Source organism: Drosophila santomea, chromosome 3R (assembly GCF_016746245.2).
Source record: "Drosophila santomea strain STO CAGO 1482 chromosome 3R, Prin_Dsan_1.1, whole genome shotgun sequence".
Lineage (NCBI taxonomy): Eukaryota > Metazoa > Arthropoda > Insecta > Diptera > Drosophilidae > Drosophila > Drosophila santomea.
The window spans coordinates 19268928-19287032 of NC_053019.2; the positions used below are offsets into that span (position 1 = coordinate 19268928).

The 18105-nt window shown below is 44.7% G+C and overlaps 6 protein-coding genes across 6 annotated transcripts; 3 read left to right on the forward strand and 3 right to left on the reverse strand.

Moving 5' to 3' along the window:
- The first annotated feature begins 580 nt into the window (after positions 1 to 580).
- On the forward strand, positions 581 to 10976 carry LOC120453017 (elongation of very long chain fatty acids protein 7). The gene is made up of 6 exons (XM_039637534.1): positions 581 to 1033; positions 2790 to 2980; positions 3065 to 3145; positions 4804 to 4966; positions 5213 to 5349; positions 10007 to 10976. Exons 1-6 carry the CDS (start codon positions 874 to 876, stop codon positions 10280 to 10282), a joined length of 1008 nt encoding a protein of 335 aa, XP_039493468.1. The 5' UTR covers positions 581 to 873; the 3' UTR covers positions 10283 to 10976.
- Positions 10977 to 11359: 383 nt separating this feature from the next.
- Positions 11360 to 12603, forward strand: LOC120451596 (COP9 signalosome complex subunit 6). Its single transcript, XM_039635416.2, has 2 exons — positions 11360 to 11852; positions 11914 to 12603. The coding sequence occupies exons 1-2, from the start codon at positions 11475 to 11477 to the stop codon at positions 12556 to 12558; spliced, it is 1023 nt and encodes a 340-aa protein (XP_039491350.1). The 5' UTR covers positions 11360 to 11474; the 3' UTR covers positions 12559 to 12603.
- Positions 12599 to 13799, reverse strand: LOC120451598 (diphthine methyl ester synthase). Its single transcript, XM_039635418.2, has 2 exons — positions 13556 to 13799; positions 12599 to 13487 (listed from the first exon to the last, which is right to left on the reverse strand). Exons 1-2 carry the CDS (start codon positions 13688 to 13690, stop codon positions 12777 to 12779), a joined length of 846 nt encoding a protein of 281 aa, XP_039491352.1. The 5' UTR covers positions 13691 to 13799; the 3' UTR covers positions 12599 to 12776.
- Positions 13800 to 13888: 89 nt separating this feature from the next.
- LOC120451597 lies at positions 13889 to 15255 on the reverse strand. The gene is made up of 6 exons (XM_039635417.2): positions 15041 to 15255; positions 14800 to 14985; positions 14539 to 14742; positions 14252 to 14482; positions 14149 to 14195; positions 13889 to 14081 (listed from the first exon to the last, which is right to left on the reverse strand). The coding sequence occupies exons 1-6, from the start codon at positions 15191 to 15193 to the stop codon at positions 14033 to 14035; spliced, it is 870 nt and encodes a 289-aa protein (XP_039491351.1). The 5' UTR covers positions 15194 to 15255; the 3' UTR covers positions 13889 to 14032.
- A 50-nt stretch (positions 15256 to 15305) lies between these two features.
- Positions 15306 to 16711, forward strand: LOC120451595 (MKI67 FHA domain-interacting nucleolar phosphoprotein). Its single transcript, XM_039635415.2, has 3 exons — positions 15306 to 15512; positions 15581 to 15925; positions 15988 to 16711. The coding sequence occupies exons 1-3, from the start codon at positions 15417 to 15419 to the stop codon at positions 16618 to 16620; spliced, it is 1074 nt and encodes a 357-aa protein (XP_039491349.1). The 5' UTR covers positions 15306 to 15416; the 3' UTR covers positions 16621 to 16711.
- LOC120451599 (homeobox protein lin-39) lies at positions 16706 to 17394 on the reverse strand. The gene has a single exon (XM_039635419.2). It carries the CDS (start codon positions 17333 to 17335, stop codon positions 16706 to 16708), a length of 630 nt encoding a protein of 209 aa, XP_039491353.1. The 5' UTR covers positions 17336 to 17394.
- Between the last annotated feature and the right edge of the window lie 711 nt (positions 17395 to 18105).

Sequence of the window (18105 nt, forward strand, 5' to 3'; positions counted from 1 at the left end):
TTTATAATTAACCAAAGAGTAAACATTGCAGCCAGACAAATTTCCATTTGCAAACAGCAAAGAGTTCAGCCACATCGCAGTGCATTGACCTATAAAAAGTTGAATTCACCCGGTGTCTCAAGTCACCGGCAACATAATCATCGGCATTCAATGTTGAATGCCAAACGGAACATGCTAAATATCGAAACAACTCGAACGCCACTCAGTGGGCCAAGCACACACAGATACACACACGCACACATGCAATTAAAGGGGGTTTGTGGCCAACACAGATGTAGAAAAAATTGCATGCACTGCGGCGCCAACTGAACGAAACTTCCGTTGTTCTATGGCACTTTTCGGTGGGCTTCGCCGATCGTTCAGTTACCGAAGTCGGACTCTATCTGCTATCTGGTATTTGGTAGTAGTATTTGGTAGTTGTAGTTGCAGTTGTAGTTGTGTGCCAGCCAAGTATTTTGCACAAGCGTCGTGATCGCAGCCGCTCAGCCTCTGCCAGCGATTCTGCCGCTGCTCTGCTCCGGTGGCGCTGCGAAAAAGTTACTTTATCTTGTGATTGCTGAGAAGTTTTAGATTCAGTTGAGCATAAACATTCCTACGGTGTGGTGGTAGAATCCAGCCAGATCTGCGCGTCTGCGAGTATATCCAATTCGAAATTGGGCAATAATAAAAATAGCAATAAACAGCGAGTCGAAAAGTGATTTTTCTGAGCGTGTGCAGCCAAACAAAGTGATTTCGATAGGCCCGAGCGCAGTATGCAACATCCTGCGGCGAGCCTCTGACCAAACGAACAACAACCAACACAAAGCCCACAATTTTGGATACTTCAAGTTTTAAGCCAAGGATAATCGAGGACTGAGAGCGAATAGCATCACCATGGCTATGAACTACCAAAACTACAACAGCAGCTCGCGATTCGAAATGGTCGTGGAGATAGCCAATATCGCGCTGGATGAGTTCAAGACCCATCACATATCGCGCAACTACACGGGCCTCGTGCAGCGCTACTACCAGCTGGTGGAAGAGGATTACGGCGGTAGGTGTCAAGTGTTGTTGTTGTTCGGGTGTTTCACGAATATCTGCTGCATTAACAGCTGCCGACTTAATTATAAATCCATACAAATGACGAATTGCCATGAAATTGTCATTTTTTATGGCCTGCAAATCGTAACACAAACCCTAAATGCCAAACAAAACAAATACACAAAAAAGCCAAAGAAAAAAAATGTAAAAATATAAGAAAAGTAAAAAGACAAAGCCAAAGCCAAAAGTTGAGCCAAAAAACTTCTAGGACAATTAAAAGTGATTTCTTGTGTGTGCGTTTGTGTGTGCGCGCGCTTTAAATTGCGACCTTGGCAGTGTCAATTGTATTTTTGACAATTATTAACGTAATTAAAATGTATTTACATTGCTTATCTTAGACATTTTTATAATGCGACCGTCGCCATCGACGACTTTGGTTTTGCCTTTGCTCTTCGCCGTGTGCAGCTGAGCATGTATTTATTCAGTACAATAGCAGTTGGAGCACTTCGAACATGTCAATTGCCTCTAGGGCCTGCTCTTGAGTTTCGTTTCCAAAAGAGTCACTTGCTGACTGAATATGGTTCCCCATATTCACATATTCGCATATTCACTTTCTTGGCAATGAGAAAAGTCAGCGGCGAAAGGTCAATGGCAGGCAGATGCAATTAAAAGCAGTGCAAAAAGAGCTTATTTCGGTGGCTTAGTGATACTAAAGCGGGTATAAAAAGATTACTTAGTGCCAAAATCATGCTTACGAAACAAAAAGTCTCGGGGGTTTTTACGCATAAACAAAAGACTTAGAACACAAACTTGAAAAAAAGTAAAAGTTCCGGTCTTAAAACAAAAGACTTAGGACACGAACTAGACTCACTAAGTGGGAGAAAATGTAATACTTGTTTTCATGATCAGCCTATGAGAATACTTATTAAAGAAAAAAAAAAAGAAAAATATATTTTAATTAGAATACACCTAAAACAAAAATGTATATTTTTTTTTTACATGACAGAATTATTTAGCCTAAAAAAACTTTATCGTAATTCTAAAATTTTTTTACAAAATATCAACAATATTAGGTAAATACAGTTTCCGGGAAATATAAGTTTATGCTTTTCCACTTGCATAGAGACAAACATTAAAAGGCTTATAGCTGAAACCCTTTTCTAGAAGTTTATGTTCGAATTTTAATTAAGTTAGTTATGCAGATGAGAGTGAGGCACCGAACACAACCAACTGCTCAGTGCAACAGGTCAAGAATTCCCGGCATAAAAGTGAACCCAAGCAGCCAATGGAATATTTGTAGTAAACAACTAGTTGCTGGCTAGTCGAATTAGATGATAAATCATAACAACTGTAGTAAACAGGCAGCGTTATGGAAAAGTTGGTCCATTTAGAAATGCAAAGCCCCGTGCAATTAATTACCATATTATTTCCTGGGGGTTTCTTTAAATTATCGGGCTATGACGTCGATGTTTACCAAGATATGGAATAATTCCCTGAGCGGCATGCCAGCCTCGCATATTTTACTATTATTGTTCAGTGTAAGGGCGATTGTGCTGACACTTTAAACGCTGCAAGTGACAAGTTGACTTTATATATAGCCACGATTTCATTCAGCTGGCATGGATTGAATGGCCCGGCTCAAACTAATGAAATGCAAATTGAAGCTGTTTCATCTTGTCTCTGCATTAGCATAGGCAAAACCTTTTGCACATTAAATGAACAACGAAATGTGGTAATTAATTAGGATGTTTTGCGTTTACATTTTACAGATCCGCGAGCAACGCGCTTCCCGCTGATGGAGCACCCGATGTTCACCTTTGGCATGGTGGTCATCTACTTGTCCTGGGTTCTGGTCATTGGACCACTATTCATGCGCGATCGCAAGCCCTTCCAGCTGCGCCGCACCCTCGTCATCTACAATGCCTTCCAGGTGGCCCTCAGTGGCTATATGTTCTATGAGGTGAGTTCGGATCTGGAGATTTGGAGATTAGCATAACGTTCGTCCAACTGATATCATTCCCTTGCCGGTTTCCTACAAAAACAGCACCTAATGGCAGGCTGGCTGAACTACTACAATCTGAAGTGCCAACCTGTTGACTACTCCGATAGTCCCAGTTCCAAGCGGGTAAGTGGTCGCGACCGGTCATCTAAATTCTAAATGAAATTCACTGTCAGATCGAAACTCGCTCATCCCCAATCCACCAATCAAATTTCTATTTCGAGAGGCACGCGTGGACTTAAGGAGTTTATGGTCTCTATTATATAATTCGGCATTTGTCATTTTGGCCGGTTGATTGCTGTTGGTTGATGGCTGTTGGTCGGTCTTTGTTTTCGCCTCACCTTGCTTGGTTCATCTTCCGCTGTTGCTGGCTAGCAAGTTCGTTGCCACTGTTTTGTGATGAATCACTGAGTCCGGCAGACACGAGAGCCATTTAGTTGGCCCGTAAAGTTCAGCTCAAAGCCACTTTTTTGACCAGTCATAGAGCAAATATCAAAACAACCACAAATAAAATGTTTTTAATTATGCCTCCGGCACAGCACAAAGTTCACATTCAAATTTAGTGAGCATGGCAGTTAAATGGTCAGCTTCTTAATCCAAATTCTACCTCTAATGGCTTTTCGAGCACTCATTTGTTACGCCTGCCCATCGATTGTATTTCCCTTTCCCAGGCCACTCGGCATGAACAATTAATAATTGGCGGTTTGAAGTTAAATGCACACTTTAATGCCAAATTGTTTGTGCACCACAAATTAGGCATTTATGTTAATTGTTAGTAGATTCGTAACAGCAGCAAAAACCACCTTAACCAGTCTGTCAATACTATAAATTTGGTCTAAAGATTGCAGATTGAATATAAATATTACTTTCTCAAAGTCTTAAAATGTTTTCTAGCGAAGCTGCATTCAATGGAATTTCTTTATTATTTTTTCTCACTTACCAAACCTAAAACCGCTTCTTCATTGGAATCTCCTATTCTTGCGTTAATTTAACCAAAATCAATCGAGTCGCTATAAAGAGTAGATATAAATTGCAAGCATTTAAAGCCTCCAGTATTACGGTCAGAAAAACATTAGTGAGAGCCACACCCTCAAGGCTGTTGTACTATTGGCTATTTTACAATCAAATTAACAACATTTGAAGAGGCTCTAAACAGTTCGGTTTGCCTCGCCGTCTGTTTGCAATTGGAATTGTACTTGTGGTCTGTTTGAGCTTTAAATCAATAGAGCATAAATTCTGTGAATTACCACTGACCACACCGGACCTCTTCCTACTCACTCATTGATCGATTTCACATCCGCATAAAAGAGCTCCAAAAAAAACAAAAAAACCCCACCGAGCCCAAGATACAAGTCAATAAACTCCGGCGGACCCTAGTGTCATTAGCGTTTGTCATCTAGTTTTATGGCCATTTCCATAAGTCCACGGCGCCTTAGCGAAGTCATAAAAGTCAGCATTGTTTACATTGCGCATACGCAGCGTGCGCCCAAACGTTTCACTTGCAAACAGCTGAATTAGCTGAAACAGCTGAATTCTTGCTCGCAAAATGAAAACAAAAGTGTTTGGGTACTTCGAAAACAAGAAAATAAACAACGCGAAACGAAACTAAAGAGGCGGCGGAACGAAAACTTTGTCAATGTCATTGCGCAAGTTCTTCTTCTGCGGTTTCTACGCTAATTGGCCACGTTGCTCGGTGGGCGCGAATTGCATAACGACCTTGCTAGGTCAACCGCACTGATATCCCCCCTCCCTTCTACTCCACCCCTCTAAATCTCATCCCGCAGATGCTCAACCTGTGCTACCTGTACTACCTGTCCAAGCTGACCGAGTTCGCCGACACCATGTTCTTCGTGCTGCGCAAGAAGTCCTCGCAGATCACCTGGCTGCACGTGTACCATCACTCGGTCACTCCCCTGGAGACATGGGTGCTGGTCAAGTTCCTTGCAGGTGGGTAAATCATATGTAAAGTGTATTCAAATTTGATTCAATTCAGAATTTGATCATAAGAAATGTGGGCAAGTGAATGGTCCGTGAATCAAAGATCTAATATCAACTAAAGAATGAATGAATGATATGAAATGTGGCCAAGTGAATGGTCAATGAATCAAAGATCTAATATCAACTAGGAATTATCTCCTTACTTTTCTGAATCTTCTTGCAATATAATCTAACTATTCCAATCTCCTCTTACAGGTGGAAACGCCACATTCCCGAATCTGCTGAACAACTTCGTGCACGTGTGCATGTACTTCTACTACATGATGGCCGCCATGGGACCCGAGTACGCCAAGTTCCTGTGGTGGAAGAAATACATGACCGAGCTGCAGATCGTAAGTACCACCAAGTACCACTCATTAAATGCGAATCAGTTCCAGCACAGATAACAGATACCGCCCAAAATCAAATGAAACTTGTTCAGAATTCTACGCGCCAGTGTTGCTGGCATGTGTGAAATGTATTTTTCAAGCATAGATCGAAGTCGAAGAATTAGGCTGTGGGCTAGCAATTGCCTGACTGATTTGGCCAAGACGCCGCCAAAAAATCCAAGTTGAAATGCAAACCAGTTAGACCGGCAGTCGTGCCTCAAAGTTAGACTCAGTGCTCAGCTGGCTCTGCCACATAAATTGGCATTATTCATTATTCAGTGGGCCCAAAGGCACACACACCATACCGCAGTCGCGGCGACCAGTTGCTATCCATGTTTATATTGCCAAAATAAAATGTTGGCCAATGCTTCTAACTAGCCAACTGTGTCTTGCATTTGTCTAAAATGCCGAAATGCCACTGCAAAAACTAGGATTCGGCCTCCGCCAGTTTGTTTGCACTAGCGCTTAGGTTTTGCCCAAACTTCTTTTTTTTTTTTTGGGGCCAAAGGCCAATCGCTGGGGCATCGATCTTAAATTCTCGCAGAGAGATTACGCAACAAATTAAGCCAGATTCGAAAGCAAAAAACCGAAAAGCGAAACCGATGCGAATCCAGAGATTGTCGCCAATCATGTGATCTAGATTTCGCGGCTGCTTTCTGGTTTTTCCCATCTGATTTTTATGCCAGCCAATTTAAGCATTGTATTAGATTGGCTCTTGGCTCTTGGCTCCACATGAACGGTTCTTGCTGACCAATATTTTTTGCTGTGAATCGAAACTACGCATAATTGGAATACGACAAACACGGCGTTCTTTCAATCTTTGCTCGTTTTTCAAAAGTTTCGAAACTCTCAAAACGCATGGAGATATGGCAAGTTAGTTTGTTCTGCTGGCTGGCTGACTGGCCTCCTTCGAATCGAGATTCAATGCTGTAGTTGTTGTTATTGTCGCAGCCGCTAGTTAGTGAATCGCCTTGAAGCTCTGCTCCACAGCTCCACAGTTGAGTTGTCAAACGATCGGTGACTAAGTTAAGTAGCCAGCACAGGTTCTCCATTTTGGACAGACAGTTGGGCTGGAGGCAAGCGAGCAGCAGTGGGGATTCTTAAGAAGCTAATTCAAAAATTAGTTCAATAAGCGCAAAATTGGGGGATTAATTAGCAAATCGTTTCTTTTATTCTAAAACAGCATTTTTTGCTGGAGCTTAGAAGCTAATCAAGTTTCCCCACCCAATATATAGGCATTCAACTTAAAGCAATTAAAAGCAATTACTTATGTTTAATGTCTGAAAAAAGAGAAAAGAGCGATAATTAAAAAACTTAACGATTGGAAACCTCGTAGTAACATTGCAAAATCAAATATTTTTATGTAACACGCAGATTAAGTATACATTTACCACCAGTTGCAGTCGCTGCATGGGAGGGTCCACTGTGTTTGTAATATGGGTGTATGAAATTTCACATATGTAGTGAATAGAGTGCTTAGTATGATTGCTGTTTTGGTTGTTGTCGTAGTGCACTTTTCATGATGTCTTTCCAATTGCTTTTCGCTGGATTCTACACCGTAAAAAACAAACACTAAAAACGTTATTAAAATAGCAGCAGAGCTCAATAGTTTATCCGTGTAAACTAGATGAATAATAGATGAATGTCTCTGAAGACATCCCTGATTCTATAGTTAAAAGTTCTTTACAAACCCCAATTTTCCTCAGTGCATATCGCTGCGCTGCACTGACATACTTAATGGGTAGGCGGGGGCATCTTATGGATAATTTATCTGTCATGCCAGCAGTCGTAGTTGTGATTCTACCTTCTACTGTAAGTAAGCAAGTAAGTGTTGCCAATTGGCTGCGCAACAAGTCGGATTCTTTCGGTTTTGGTTCCGTTCCTGCTGACCAATTAGCCACCAAATGCCTGACCAAACAACGCATGCACCACATTTTAGCGAAAACATTTTGGCCGGGCACAAGTTGAAGTTAAGTTCCGATTTGCCGATTGCTTTTGGCCACATTAGGTTGCAACATCCATGCCCGCAACATGCGGAGGTAGGCCAATTCCACTTCCAATTCCACCACCAAGAGTTTCCACATTTGCGGCACAAACCAACCGACCAGCTAACCAAACGACCGACCGATCCGACCAGTTTCGATTACATTATCATTTCGTGTTCGTTCCGTTTTGCGGCAATGAATGTCGAGCGGTAGCGTTCACTTTTGTCCAGCACCGCGACGAACTTGCCACACCAACCTGGGTGAGTGTCTATGTCGGCTATTGCGCCGACCACAACCGTATCCATCCATATTCCTCGCCTGCAAAACCGGGTCTTGTGCGGCAGTCGATGGCGACCACTGGGCAGACTACTCATGCAATTTCGGGTACGGCGTGTCTGAGTAAAAGTCAACAAGCCATCTAACTATCTATCTATATATCTATATATCTATCTATCTATCTATCTAGCTGCATCCAGCACTTTCAATTGCCGGTGCGGCGATCCGAGTCGCCAGTTCAGATCAGTCATGTTGCAAGTGCAACTGCCTTTGGCTTTTGTTTTTTGTTATTGTTTTCGAACGCCAGTTGCCGGTACACGCGCACTCACTCCCAATAATAATGGAATGACGTTCAATGATCTATGCCAAGATTGCGCAACAAGCATTTAGCTGGAACAGTGGTTCAATGCAGACATTTCCCATTCTTAAATATAAACTTTTAAAAAATATACTTAAACTAATCTTTAATAGAGTAGACCATTCGAGTGGGTTAATTGCGTAAATAGTTGATTGTTTAAAATTTAAACAGATAAGTGATCAATAAGGTCACTTTGACTACAATGTGAAATGTTTGCGCCAAAACCAAGACATAAAAATTAAACACACCCATAAAAATTGCCAAAATGTTTCACCGATGGGCTTGGCTAGATGGCCTTAGCAAAATAAGATGTCCATACTCTTTCGGGCAAATAAAATAGATTTATGACCCATTTGGTGTAGCGAATTTGAGAGGTCGGTAATTTATTTTATTAAAACCTTAACTAGTACAAATATAATGAAATGATTGTTAGAACTTCTTAGATCTATGCACTTAGATTAATCAAAGCAAATCCGGCACGAACCACAAACACAACACACGAGGTCAAGCCTCTTGGAAAACGTGCAAAAATAACTTAGCATTTAATTAGAAACAATTTATGAAAGAAGCCACTGCTGTTGAGCTAAAATCTTTACATGCACAATGTGGGAAAAACAAAGAAACGGTTTAAACGTTTCGATTCCTCAGAAGCAGTTTGCACTCGATAATGGCGACTTTTATGAGGAAGCTGGCCATTGGACCTGCCGGACTTCCCATAAAACCCACCATAGATGTTGCCCCACTTCCATCAATCATTTTTCAGGCCCACGGTGCTCGGTGCCTCGTGCAATGAAGCATTTAAGCGTCGACGTTGGCTTTCAACGGACCGCAAGAGGCAAACTTGGCCGGTTGCAGTTGCAGTTGCCATCTTGGCCAACATGCAGTGGTAATGGAAACCTGCAGCGCTTGGCTGGCCAGCGTAATATTTTGTAGGTCACCGAAAACTGCACACCACCGAGATTGGTACACAGGGAAAAATATTTCAAGTGCTAGCAAGCAAATGAAGATTTGTTTTATGAGGCAACAATGAGAAACCCTTGTACATTAAGATATCCGATAAGATATGTTGATCGTGTCTAAACCATCGACGATAAATCAATGATCATTAGCTTCGCTCCTCCAGTTTATTTATACATGTTATTCTAGTAGTAGCATATTCCACATTCCTTAGCATCACTTTGCCGTTCTTGAATCAAGTTACGTTCACTGGAATTTTAGACTAAACAACTAGCGCATTGACATTCTTCGAATTCTGAGTGTGTCTGAGTAGCTAGAATATTGGCGTTAACTCTTTAACATTCAGTGGGAGTGGGTGCCAATAGATAATCTTATGAACCAGCGAGATCAAACATCAGCGGTAAGTATGAAAGCCCATAACACGCGCCAACAGGTCGCCAGAGGCCAATCGAAGCCAGCTTGTTGGACTGGGCTAAACATAGTGCTAGTCAGCTAGTTAATAGCCTCATATCCCACTGACACTCCGGCTAATTCCAATCAATGTGCGCACATTGTAGCCGCACTGAGTGCTTTTTGATTGCCCGCCCAGCTCAAGGGTGCTCCACTGCCAGCCGTTTTATTAGCCGCATTCAAAGAGCTGTAACCCGGACTGCAAAAAAGTATAAGTTATGACTTGGCAGTTACAGACCCGGCTAATTGAATGACGTTACAACTTCCGTAACGAGACAAGCTCCACGACACGATGCCCTTCGACAGCGCCAATGACCATTGGGAGGTGGGTCAAGTTGAGCTTTGAAGGAGGCGTGTGCTCTCTTCGCAACTTTCCCAGAATTCAAGCGTAACAAGTCGGTTTGCCATATGTTTCCCACAACTAATATGTGTGCTTAGACATGACAACGCTAATCTGGTTAAACGCAAGATAAAAATTGCATCAACGATTAGAAAACAAGGTCCAGCTATGTAATCCTATAACTGGGCTATATAAAGATCAATGAATGAAATGCAATGAGATCCGTATAACATAAATATTATTTCTCTTTTTTAGGCCCAATTCGTGCTGTGCATCTTCCACACCCTCCGCGCCCTGTTCAGCAACCAGTGCCAGTTCTCCAAGTTCATCTCGGCGCTGCTCCTGCTGAATGCCTCCATTTTCTTCTGCCTCTTCATGAACTTCTACATGCAGAGCTACAGGAAGACCAAGGCGGCGCAGCAGCTGCAGCAGCAGCAGCAGTTGCAGCAGAAGCAACTTAATGCCACGCCCTGCAAGGCGGACGACAACAATAACACGGCGATGCTGGCGCAAAAGCTGAAAGCCAACTGAAAATTGAAAAGCGAAAGCAGTCAGAAAAGTGCTTCCACGGATTGCCCAACAACAAATGGGGGGAACAAATTTGACATAAACGGACCAGATTGGTGATGGCAACGGACGGAACGGAAGTAGTTTTTGGTACAAAGGTTTCAACTAACGCTAAGCTAAGCTTAAGAGCCATAAATACACGAGCGTGCACACACACACACACACACACACACACACCCATAGAGGAGAGGAAGTCCGCCTGCCGATGATCGATCGATTGAGCATGAGGAACACGGGGCGTATGCGCAATTTCAATTATAACTTGATGATTATCCCCTCACTAGCTTCGCTTGATTGCTTCGCTTTGCATCGCATCGCATTCTCGCCATCTGTGGCTGCATTCGCATGTGTAGAGCCGTACAACAAACTGGGTCAATTTTCGAGATCTGCCTAATGTGTAAGTCGCCTAATTCTAGAACCTCACGAACGAAGCGCGTTTAGTTTTAAATCCCCTTTAGGCTAAGTGATTATTGTAATTGTAATTGTGTATAGACGATGATGTGTAAATAGCCTGTTAAATGTTAATGTTAAATATTTGTAGTCCTAAGCCAACTAGTCTTACTTACAACATTCGCACGAACAAATACGGCGAGCACGAAATTAAAAGCCAAGACAAATAAAAACGAAGAAAAGATAAATAAAACAAAAACCAAAACCAGCCAAGTGGGTTTCAATTTGTTCTGTATTCACATCAAGAAAACAAAGCTGCGAATTGACAGGGTCGTCTGTGCGGAAGAGATCAATAAATTTTAAGAACCGACAAAAGCGTATCAAGCTCAGAAATACCGGAATCAATTATTTTGGGAGTATTTTGTTGTGCTCTTTCGTGTGTTCCACAATTAGAAACAAATGTAAGCTAGTTTTCTAACCAGGCTTTAATTACGGAAGTTACAAAAGATAAATTCAAATAAAATGTTCGTTTTATTCTGAGCAAGCTGGCAACGCCGACCTCAAGCTTAATAGTTGAATTGGTTCGCGCCACCGCTAGAGCGATAAGATGTGGTCACACCGTACTTTCGGCCCGATAGGTAGCGATAACTTATATCGAACTACTACGGGGACCGATATCATAGCTTATACCGGAGCTTGTCAAACAAAAAGAAGTAAAATTAAGTTTATACCGCAAACCACGAGTAAATAAAGGCCCCCCGACAGCATGGAGCAAATGGAAGTGGACGCCGACATGTCGGCCAAGCCCAGCACATCGTCCTCCGCCGGCGGGAGCAGCATACCACTGGATACGACAGTGGTCAAAAACCCACAGCCGCAGGGAAACATAATGGCTGCGGAGGGCACCAGTGGCTCGGTGACCATATCGCTGCATCCGCTGGTCATAATGAACATCTCCGAGCACTGGACACGATTCCGGGCGCAGCACGGCGAGCCGCGACAGGTGTACGGAGCACTGATTGGCAAGCAGAAGGGCCGCAACATAGAGATTATGAACTCGTTCGAGCTCAAGACAGACGTCATAGGCGATGAAACAGTGATCAACAAGGACTACTACAACAAGAAGGAACAGCAGTACAAGCAGGTGGGTGTCCAAGCATCTACATATGCTCCTTTATACCAGTGGATACTCTCGTTGTCCCCAGGTATTCAGCGATCTCGACTTCATAGGCTGGTACACAACCGGCGAGAATCCCACTGCCGATGACATAAAGATCCAGAAACAGATAGCCGCCATCAACGAGTGTCCGATCATGCTGCAACTGAATCCGCTTTCCCGCAGCGTCGACCACCTTCCCCTGAAGCTATTCGAGTCCCTTATCGATCTGGTGGACGGAGAGGCCACCATGCTGTTCGTGCCCCTCACCTACACACTGGCCACCGAGGAGGCGGAGCGCATTGGCGTGGATCATGTGGCGCGCATGACCTCGAACGAATCGGGCGAGAAGAGCGTGGTAGCGGAGCATTTGGTGGCGCAGGACAGTGCCATTAAGATGCTCAATACACGCATCAAGATCGTGCTGCAGTACATCCGCGATGTGGAGGCCGGAAAGTTGCGGGCCAACCAGGAGATTCTGCGAGAAGCTTACGCTCTCTGCCACCGACTGCCCGTGATGCAGGTGCCCGCCTTCCAGGAGGAATTCTACACGCAGTGCAACGACGTGGGACTGATTAGCTACCTGGGCACGCTGACCAAGGGCTGTAACGACATGCATCACTTTGTGAACAAGTTCAATATGCTGTACGACCGCCAGGGATCGTCGCGCCGCATGCGAGGCCTCTACTATTGATATGCAAACAATCTATTAAAGCTTCTGAGATAAATACACATACGATGGGTGAATGCGGTTTTATTTCAGCTGCCGCAGGGCAGGCTACATACGTATACGGGTGGCATCAAGCGATATCACTTTCTTCCTGAGCTTCCAGCTCCTCTTGCTTCGTAAATTCAATTCAGATGCACAGACAACATTTCCTAGACACTAAATTAGGTAATTTCGCAGCGGAATTAGTGGTTGTAGTCGTCCAGCTTAATGCTGGCGGCGTACTGCTGCAAGAACTCCACCTCCAGCGGATGCATCTCCTTGGCGGGAATGATGAGCGAGTGCAGCGGCCCGCCCAGATCGGTGGAGCGCATCTCGAGCAGCGTGCCGACGGCGATCTGCTGCGATTCCTGGCCCACACGGGCCAGCCCAACGCACAGTGACTGCTCGTTGAGCACTGTGTTCTTCTCCAGCGAGTCCTTCTTCTCCACAATGGACAAAAGCTGATGGGCTGCCTCTGCTACGGTCATGAAACGCGGTGGCATGTACTCCTTGCGTTTGCGCATCAAGGACTCCGGCGTGGGCTCCTTCACCTTGATGTCCAGCAGGCACAGCGTGTGCATGTTGTGCAGGCGATTCAGCTTGATCTTGTCGTAGAAGCTGTCCGGCTTCCATGTCTCGTCCCAGTAGGGAATCGACACGGTCTCGCCGAATTTGTACAATTGCAGGCCGCAGCAGCCCACGGCGTTCATGATCGATGCATTGTGTATGACCTTGTAGGGGATGTTCTTCTCCTTGGCGCGCAGTATGAAGTCTGTGTGGGTGGTGGCCCCAAAGGGATCGCCCACCACGAGCAGCGCCACGTCGGATTCGCCCGCACCGGCCAGGATCTCATCCGCACCCTGCTCCACCAGATCGCGGTCGGCCAGCAGCAGTGGTCGTCCGTAGAACTCTTGCTGCGGACAAAGCGTAGATGCATTGAGGGTGAGTGCTCCCCAGAACGAAGGCCATTCCAGATACCTACCATATCCTCAAGGCTGCAGCCCAAAATCGAGGTGTACATCTCCAGATAGACGCGACTGCATTGCTTCACTATCTCCAGACCCTTGACCGTGATGTCCTTCAGGTCGCCAAGGCCGAGGCCGATTAGGTAGAACATGCTGGGCGACTGGTGCGACTGCTCGGCCACTGCAACTCCTGCCAAATGTTATTAAAAACGCTTTTTAAATGCAGTCAACACGTGCCGTCGCGCGTTGTGTGACCGCCGCCAGAGCGCCAAAAAATACAGACTTTCCGCGAATGCACTAAAAAAGGCTGGTAATGGCGCGCTTTTTAAAAATCAAGGTCAATCGTGCAATTTCATTTAATTGTTACTTTATTAATACTTAACATAAAATATATTTGGTTTTCTTTTTTGATCTCAGCTGTATGATACTTATGTTGCGCTTAGACTTTAATAATAACTGACAATGGATATCTAAACATTATTAGACTCCAGCAGCTATTGGGACTCTGATAGCTCGGAAACCTTGTAGCTGCAAAGTTGCGGCCTGTGGAGGAAAAAATATCATTTAAATAACGTACCTTTATATAAATATCTACACTCTTTCAACTTACGCTGTTGTGGCTCCGCGAACAACACAGTAAGCTATGAAACGTTCAATCTGCAAAATAATCTTTATAGAGGCGATTTCCTCACTATAAATGTATTGGCACTCACCATCATTTCAAAGTCACCATAGGCGGTGGAGCGATCCAGGCGCACCTGTAGGAAGTACTTGTGAATCTCGGCACCCAGATTGTCCTTCCAATCAGGACACTCTTCGCGTACGCGTCGGCAATTAATGATCATGCTAAATGTGCGAATAAGCATAAACATGTCTGCTTGGCGTCCAGTGTCTGCCAACTGCTGCCAGTTGACCATTTTGACCATTTCGAAAGCCTTGTGGGCCTGCAAATAAATGGAAATTTAATTTAAAATGCAAATGATCAGTTTGAAGGGCTTACATAATCTTTATTGTCCAGTTGAACTGGTTCTCCAGTGTACCGGCTCATTATGGTGAGCAGCAAGGCCATAGCAATATCGTTCCCCAGACGACTGGACTCTACCAAGGCGGGAATCGCGGCCTGCATGTCCTGCACTCTTTCAAGGCGCTCCAATCCCACGCCAGTAATGAGCTTTTCGTACAACCCACTGGCCATGTAGGTCATCTGAGGAGATAAAATGTAAATATACGGAGCAGGTAAGGTGGCATCTTGGGAAACTACCTCCTGTAGATCCAGGGAGACTGCCAGATGGCACACCACATCCACCATCATGAAGCGCTCCCTCATCAGCAGAACATTGTCCCTTTGGTACGTCATCATCATAATGGCGAGGGTAAACAGGTCCAATAGCTGCTGCAGATTGAGTTCCAGCTGCCCGGACAAGGTGGCCATCATGCGATCTAGCAACTAAGTTGTTATACACAAATTAGTAATAGTTATTTGGTATAATGATAATTAGTACCCGTTTGGCGTCTGTGGTTTCTGCTGCGTAGGGAAACAAGTCCTTGATCGACGATTTGCGCAGGAAGGACATGATGCTGTCATGGTCATAGCCGAGGCGCATTTCGTCCTCTTCCAGGAAGGAATTATTCGACGATTCACCAGATACATTCATTATGTATTGGCGGCAAATAAAATGCGCAAAACAAAAAAAAAACACAAATAGAAAAGGAATAGAGTGACCAGGCATTAAGATCAGGCCATAACAGACTAACGCGTAGCTAAGCGCTGTACTGAAAGAGCCAACACGGTCATACCTTTATTGTTGCTCCACGTGCGGCAGTTTTTATTCTTTTACAACTTTAATAAGCGATTTTAGTGAAATAACACGATTTAAAATGCCGCCCGTTAAGAAGCCCAAGGCGCAGAAGATCGTGAAACAAAGCACGCCCAAAAAGACCATCGATACCAGCAAGAATGTGGTTTCCGGACAGGTGAGAACCGCTACAAAACCAAATGCTCCTCCGATTGCATGGATAACCGTAAACCGCGTCCATTTTAGCTGAAGAAAAAGGTGGCCAAGGCCAAGCCGCAAAAGCCAAAGGGTCCGGAGCGCGGTGTGGTCGTTGTGAAGCACCTGCCCCATGGATTCTTCGAGCAGCAGCTGCGCCAGTACTTCCGACAATTCGGCAAGGTACTCCGCATCCGTTTGGCCCGATCCCTGCGCACTGGTAACAGCAAGGGCTACGCCTTCGTGGAGTTCGAGTACCCGGAGGTGGCCAAGGTGGCTGCCGACACCATGGACAACTACCTGATGTTCCAGAAGGTTGTGAAGGCCAGCTACATTCCGCCAGAAAAGCAGACTTTCAACTTCTTCAGGACCTCGGTGAAGAAGGTGGTCAATAAGGTGAGTCCAATGGGGAATACTTACCATTTACATTTATAATCCATATGTTTACAACTTTGCAGGCCGGCAAGGAAATCTATGTCTCCGATTTAACCAAAGCCACTCAGCGCAGCGTGAAGAAGCAAAACAACTGGGATGAGTCCGCTTGCCAGAAGCGCACCGTTGCCAATATCAGCAAGATCAAGAAGCTGCAGGAGAAGTACAAGGATTTGGGCATCAACTTTTCCAACCTACTGGTGGAACCAGTAAAGAAAACAGGAGGATCTTCTGAGGCATCTACGAGCCAGGCAGCAGTCAAGAAAGCCGGTAAGAAACAGAAACAGCCGGCGAAGAAGGAACCAACGCTGGAGGACTTGCTGGGCAACACCATCAACGAGGACTCCGATGATGAGGACTACGTAGATGCATCCGACGATGAGTCCGACCTGGAGGCTGCGGAGGAGGAAGTGGATAGTGAGCAGGCCAGCGATGACAGCGACGAGGAGGAGGAGGACCTTCCACCGCCGCCCAAGAAGAACAAGGCGAAGCTGACTGACAAACTGAAGCGCAAGCCAGGCACTGGCGGCGTGCAGAAAAAGAAAATAGCTCCGGTGGCCAAGAGCAGCAAGAATGTGGCCACCCAGAAGCTGCAGCTGGCCGCAGCCAAGTCGGTGGCCAAACCGTTGCCCATGGGAAAGGCCAAGAAATCCAAGTAGTAGCTTAAAATACCTTTACTATAGTTGTTAAGTAACCGAAAACATTTTGTAAGATGAATTGTGTTAAAATATGTCCTTGTACAAACTAAAATTGCGTTTTGGCTGCGCTGCCTTGCTGTTCCTCCAGTTTGATGCGCTTGCACTTCATGCGTCGGTTTTGGAACCACACCTTCACCTGGCGTTCGGTCAACTCCAGTGCCACTGCGATCTCGTAGCGACGCAAGCGGGTCAGGTAGTTGGAATAGCAGAACTCCGCTTCCAGCTGCGTGAGCTGCGTTTTTGAAAAGGCTGTGCGTTCCTTGCGATTCGAGCTGTTTCCTCGGAGCTTGGTCGTTTGTCTTGGAACTTCTTGGCCAGCCGCCTCCTCGTTTTGTAACCACTGATCGTTCGCATCGTTGCACCAATTAGTTTCTAGTTTATTGTAATCCACGTATGCAGAAGCCGCACTATGGCCGTATACATAACTGCAGTCCGTATATCCTTCCGTTTGGTTTAGCCACGATTTCGCAATATCCTCGTAGCAATAGGACTCGTAATCGACGTTCGCGTGGGAGTTCTTCATGGCGGTTCTCTGTGCTTCTAGGGCTAAACTATTACTGAAATCTCGGATTCGGCGGAGCTGCTTTTTAAAGAGAGCGCAGAGTGTGCCAGTCCAATCTGCTATTTCACTTAGTCGCAAATGATGTGCTGCTGATATGATAATTGTGCGCAACATCTGGACCCCGGGTATGAGTGGTTATGACACCCGCAGATCGGCTTGTTGTCTTAGCCTACGAACTGTTGTCACAACAAACCCGAATCCGATTCCTCTCCCCTTCCCCGGCGTCCGGTCAGAAACGGAAGTGGATGCATGAGTCAAGTGCTTTGTGCCACCAACTGCGGAGCTATAAAATTTTAATAGACAAACGTCGGCGAGTCGGAAGACTCAGTCGGAGATTTATCTGAAAGTCGCAATTGCACGCGTGTTTAAAGTCGATGCGGCAGATTAAAAGCGCCTATAGAGTGTATATCCCTAGATAATCCATGACAAAGTGGAGTTTGATATCATAATTAATTGCGAAATGCATGGCACAGAAATGGTAAAGAAATATCCTAGTTTAATAAGGGACATATATATATTGACATATATATTATTATGAAATGAAAAACAATTAAAATAATTTAAAATGTAGAGCAAACACAGTGGTTCACTTATAACAACATTAAACCGGTTTCCGCATATTTAATGTGTTCTTCCAAATAAATCCTTTTATCTATTCATTTTCAGTAAATACCGCATTGGTATGCTAAGATCTTTTGAATTAACCGCCTTCATTTTTAAAGTAAACTAGTGTTGGAAAGTCCTTAGGTGGTTATAGGCACAACTACCTGTCAAGTGATGCCCGACTGCCACATTGCAACGGGCATTTAGAGATATCTTCTGCTTTCTCTATGTAAGCCGTTGTGTGTTTTGATTTATTTATATATAGTTTATTATGTTCTTCC

Bases quoted from the DNA above. Each gene is read 5' to 3' on its own strand.
- LOC120451595 (XM_039635415.2), top strand. From the start codon at position 15,417: ATGCCGCCCGTTAAGAAGCCCAAGGCGCAGAAGATCGTGAAACAAAGC. The intron at 15,513-15,580 runs GTGAGAACCGCT...CGTCCATTTTAG, and splicing joins AGAATGTGGTTTCCGGACAG to CTGAAGAAAAAGGTGGCCAA. The intron at 15,926-15,987 runs GTGAGTCCAATG...ACAACTTTGCAG, and splicing joins TGAAGAAGGTGGTCAATAAG to GCCGGCAAGGAAATCTATGT.
- LOC120451596 (XM_039635416.2), top strand. From the start codon at position 11,475: ATGGAGCAAATGGAAGTGGACGCCGACATGTCGGCCAAGCCCAGCACA. The intron at 11,853-11,913 runs GTGGGTGTCCAA...CGTTGTCCCCAG, and splicing joins AGGAACAGCAGTACAAGCAG to GTATTCAGCGATCTCGACTT.
- LOC120451597 (XM_039635417.2), bottom strand. From the start codon at position 15,193: ATGAATGTATCTGGTGAATCGTCGAATAATTCCTTCCTGGAAGAGGAC. The intron at 14,986-15,040 runs GTACTAATTATC...ATAACAACTTAG, and splicing joins AAACCACAGACGCCAAACGG to TTGCTAGATCGCATGATGGC. The intron at 14,196-14,251 runs GTGAGTGCCAAT...ATTATTTTGCAG, and splicing joins ATGGTGACTTTGAAATGATG to ATTGAACGTTTCATAGCTTA.
- LOC120453017 (XM_039637534.1), top strand. From the start codon at position 874: ATGGCTATGAACTACCAAAACTACAACAGCAGCTCGCGATTCGAAATG. The intron at 1,034-2,789 runs GTAGGTGTCAAG...TACATTTTACAG, and splicing joins GGTGGAAGAGGATTACGGCG to ATCCGCGAGCAACGCGCTTC. The intron at 4,967-5,212 runs GTGGGTAAATCA...CTCCTCTTACAG, and splicing joins GCTGGTCAAGTTCCTTGCAG to GTGGAAACGCCACATTCCCG.
- LOC120451599 (XM_039635419.2), bottom strand. From the start codon at position 17,335: ATGTTGCGCACAATTATCATATCAGCAGCACATCATTTGCGACTAAGT.
- LOC120451598 (XM_039635418.2), bottom strand. From the start codon at position 13,690: ATGTTCTACCTAATCGGCCTCGGCCTTGGCGACCTGAAGGACATCACG. The intron at 13,488-13,555 runs GTAGGTATCTGG...CTTTGTCCGCAG, and splicing joins GCTGCAGCCTTGAGGATATG to CAAGAGTTCTACGGACGACC.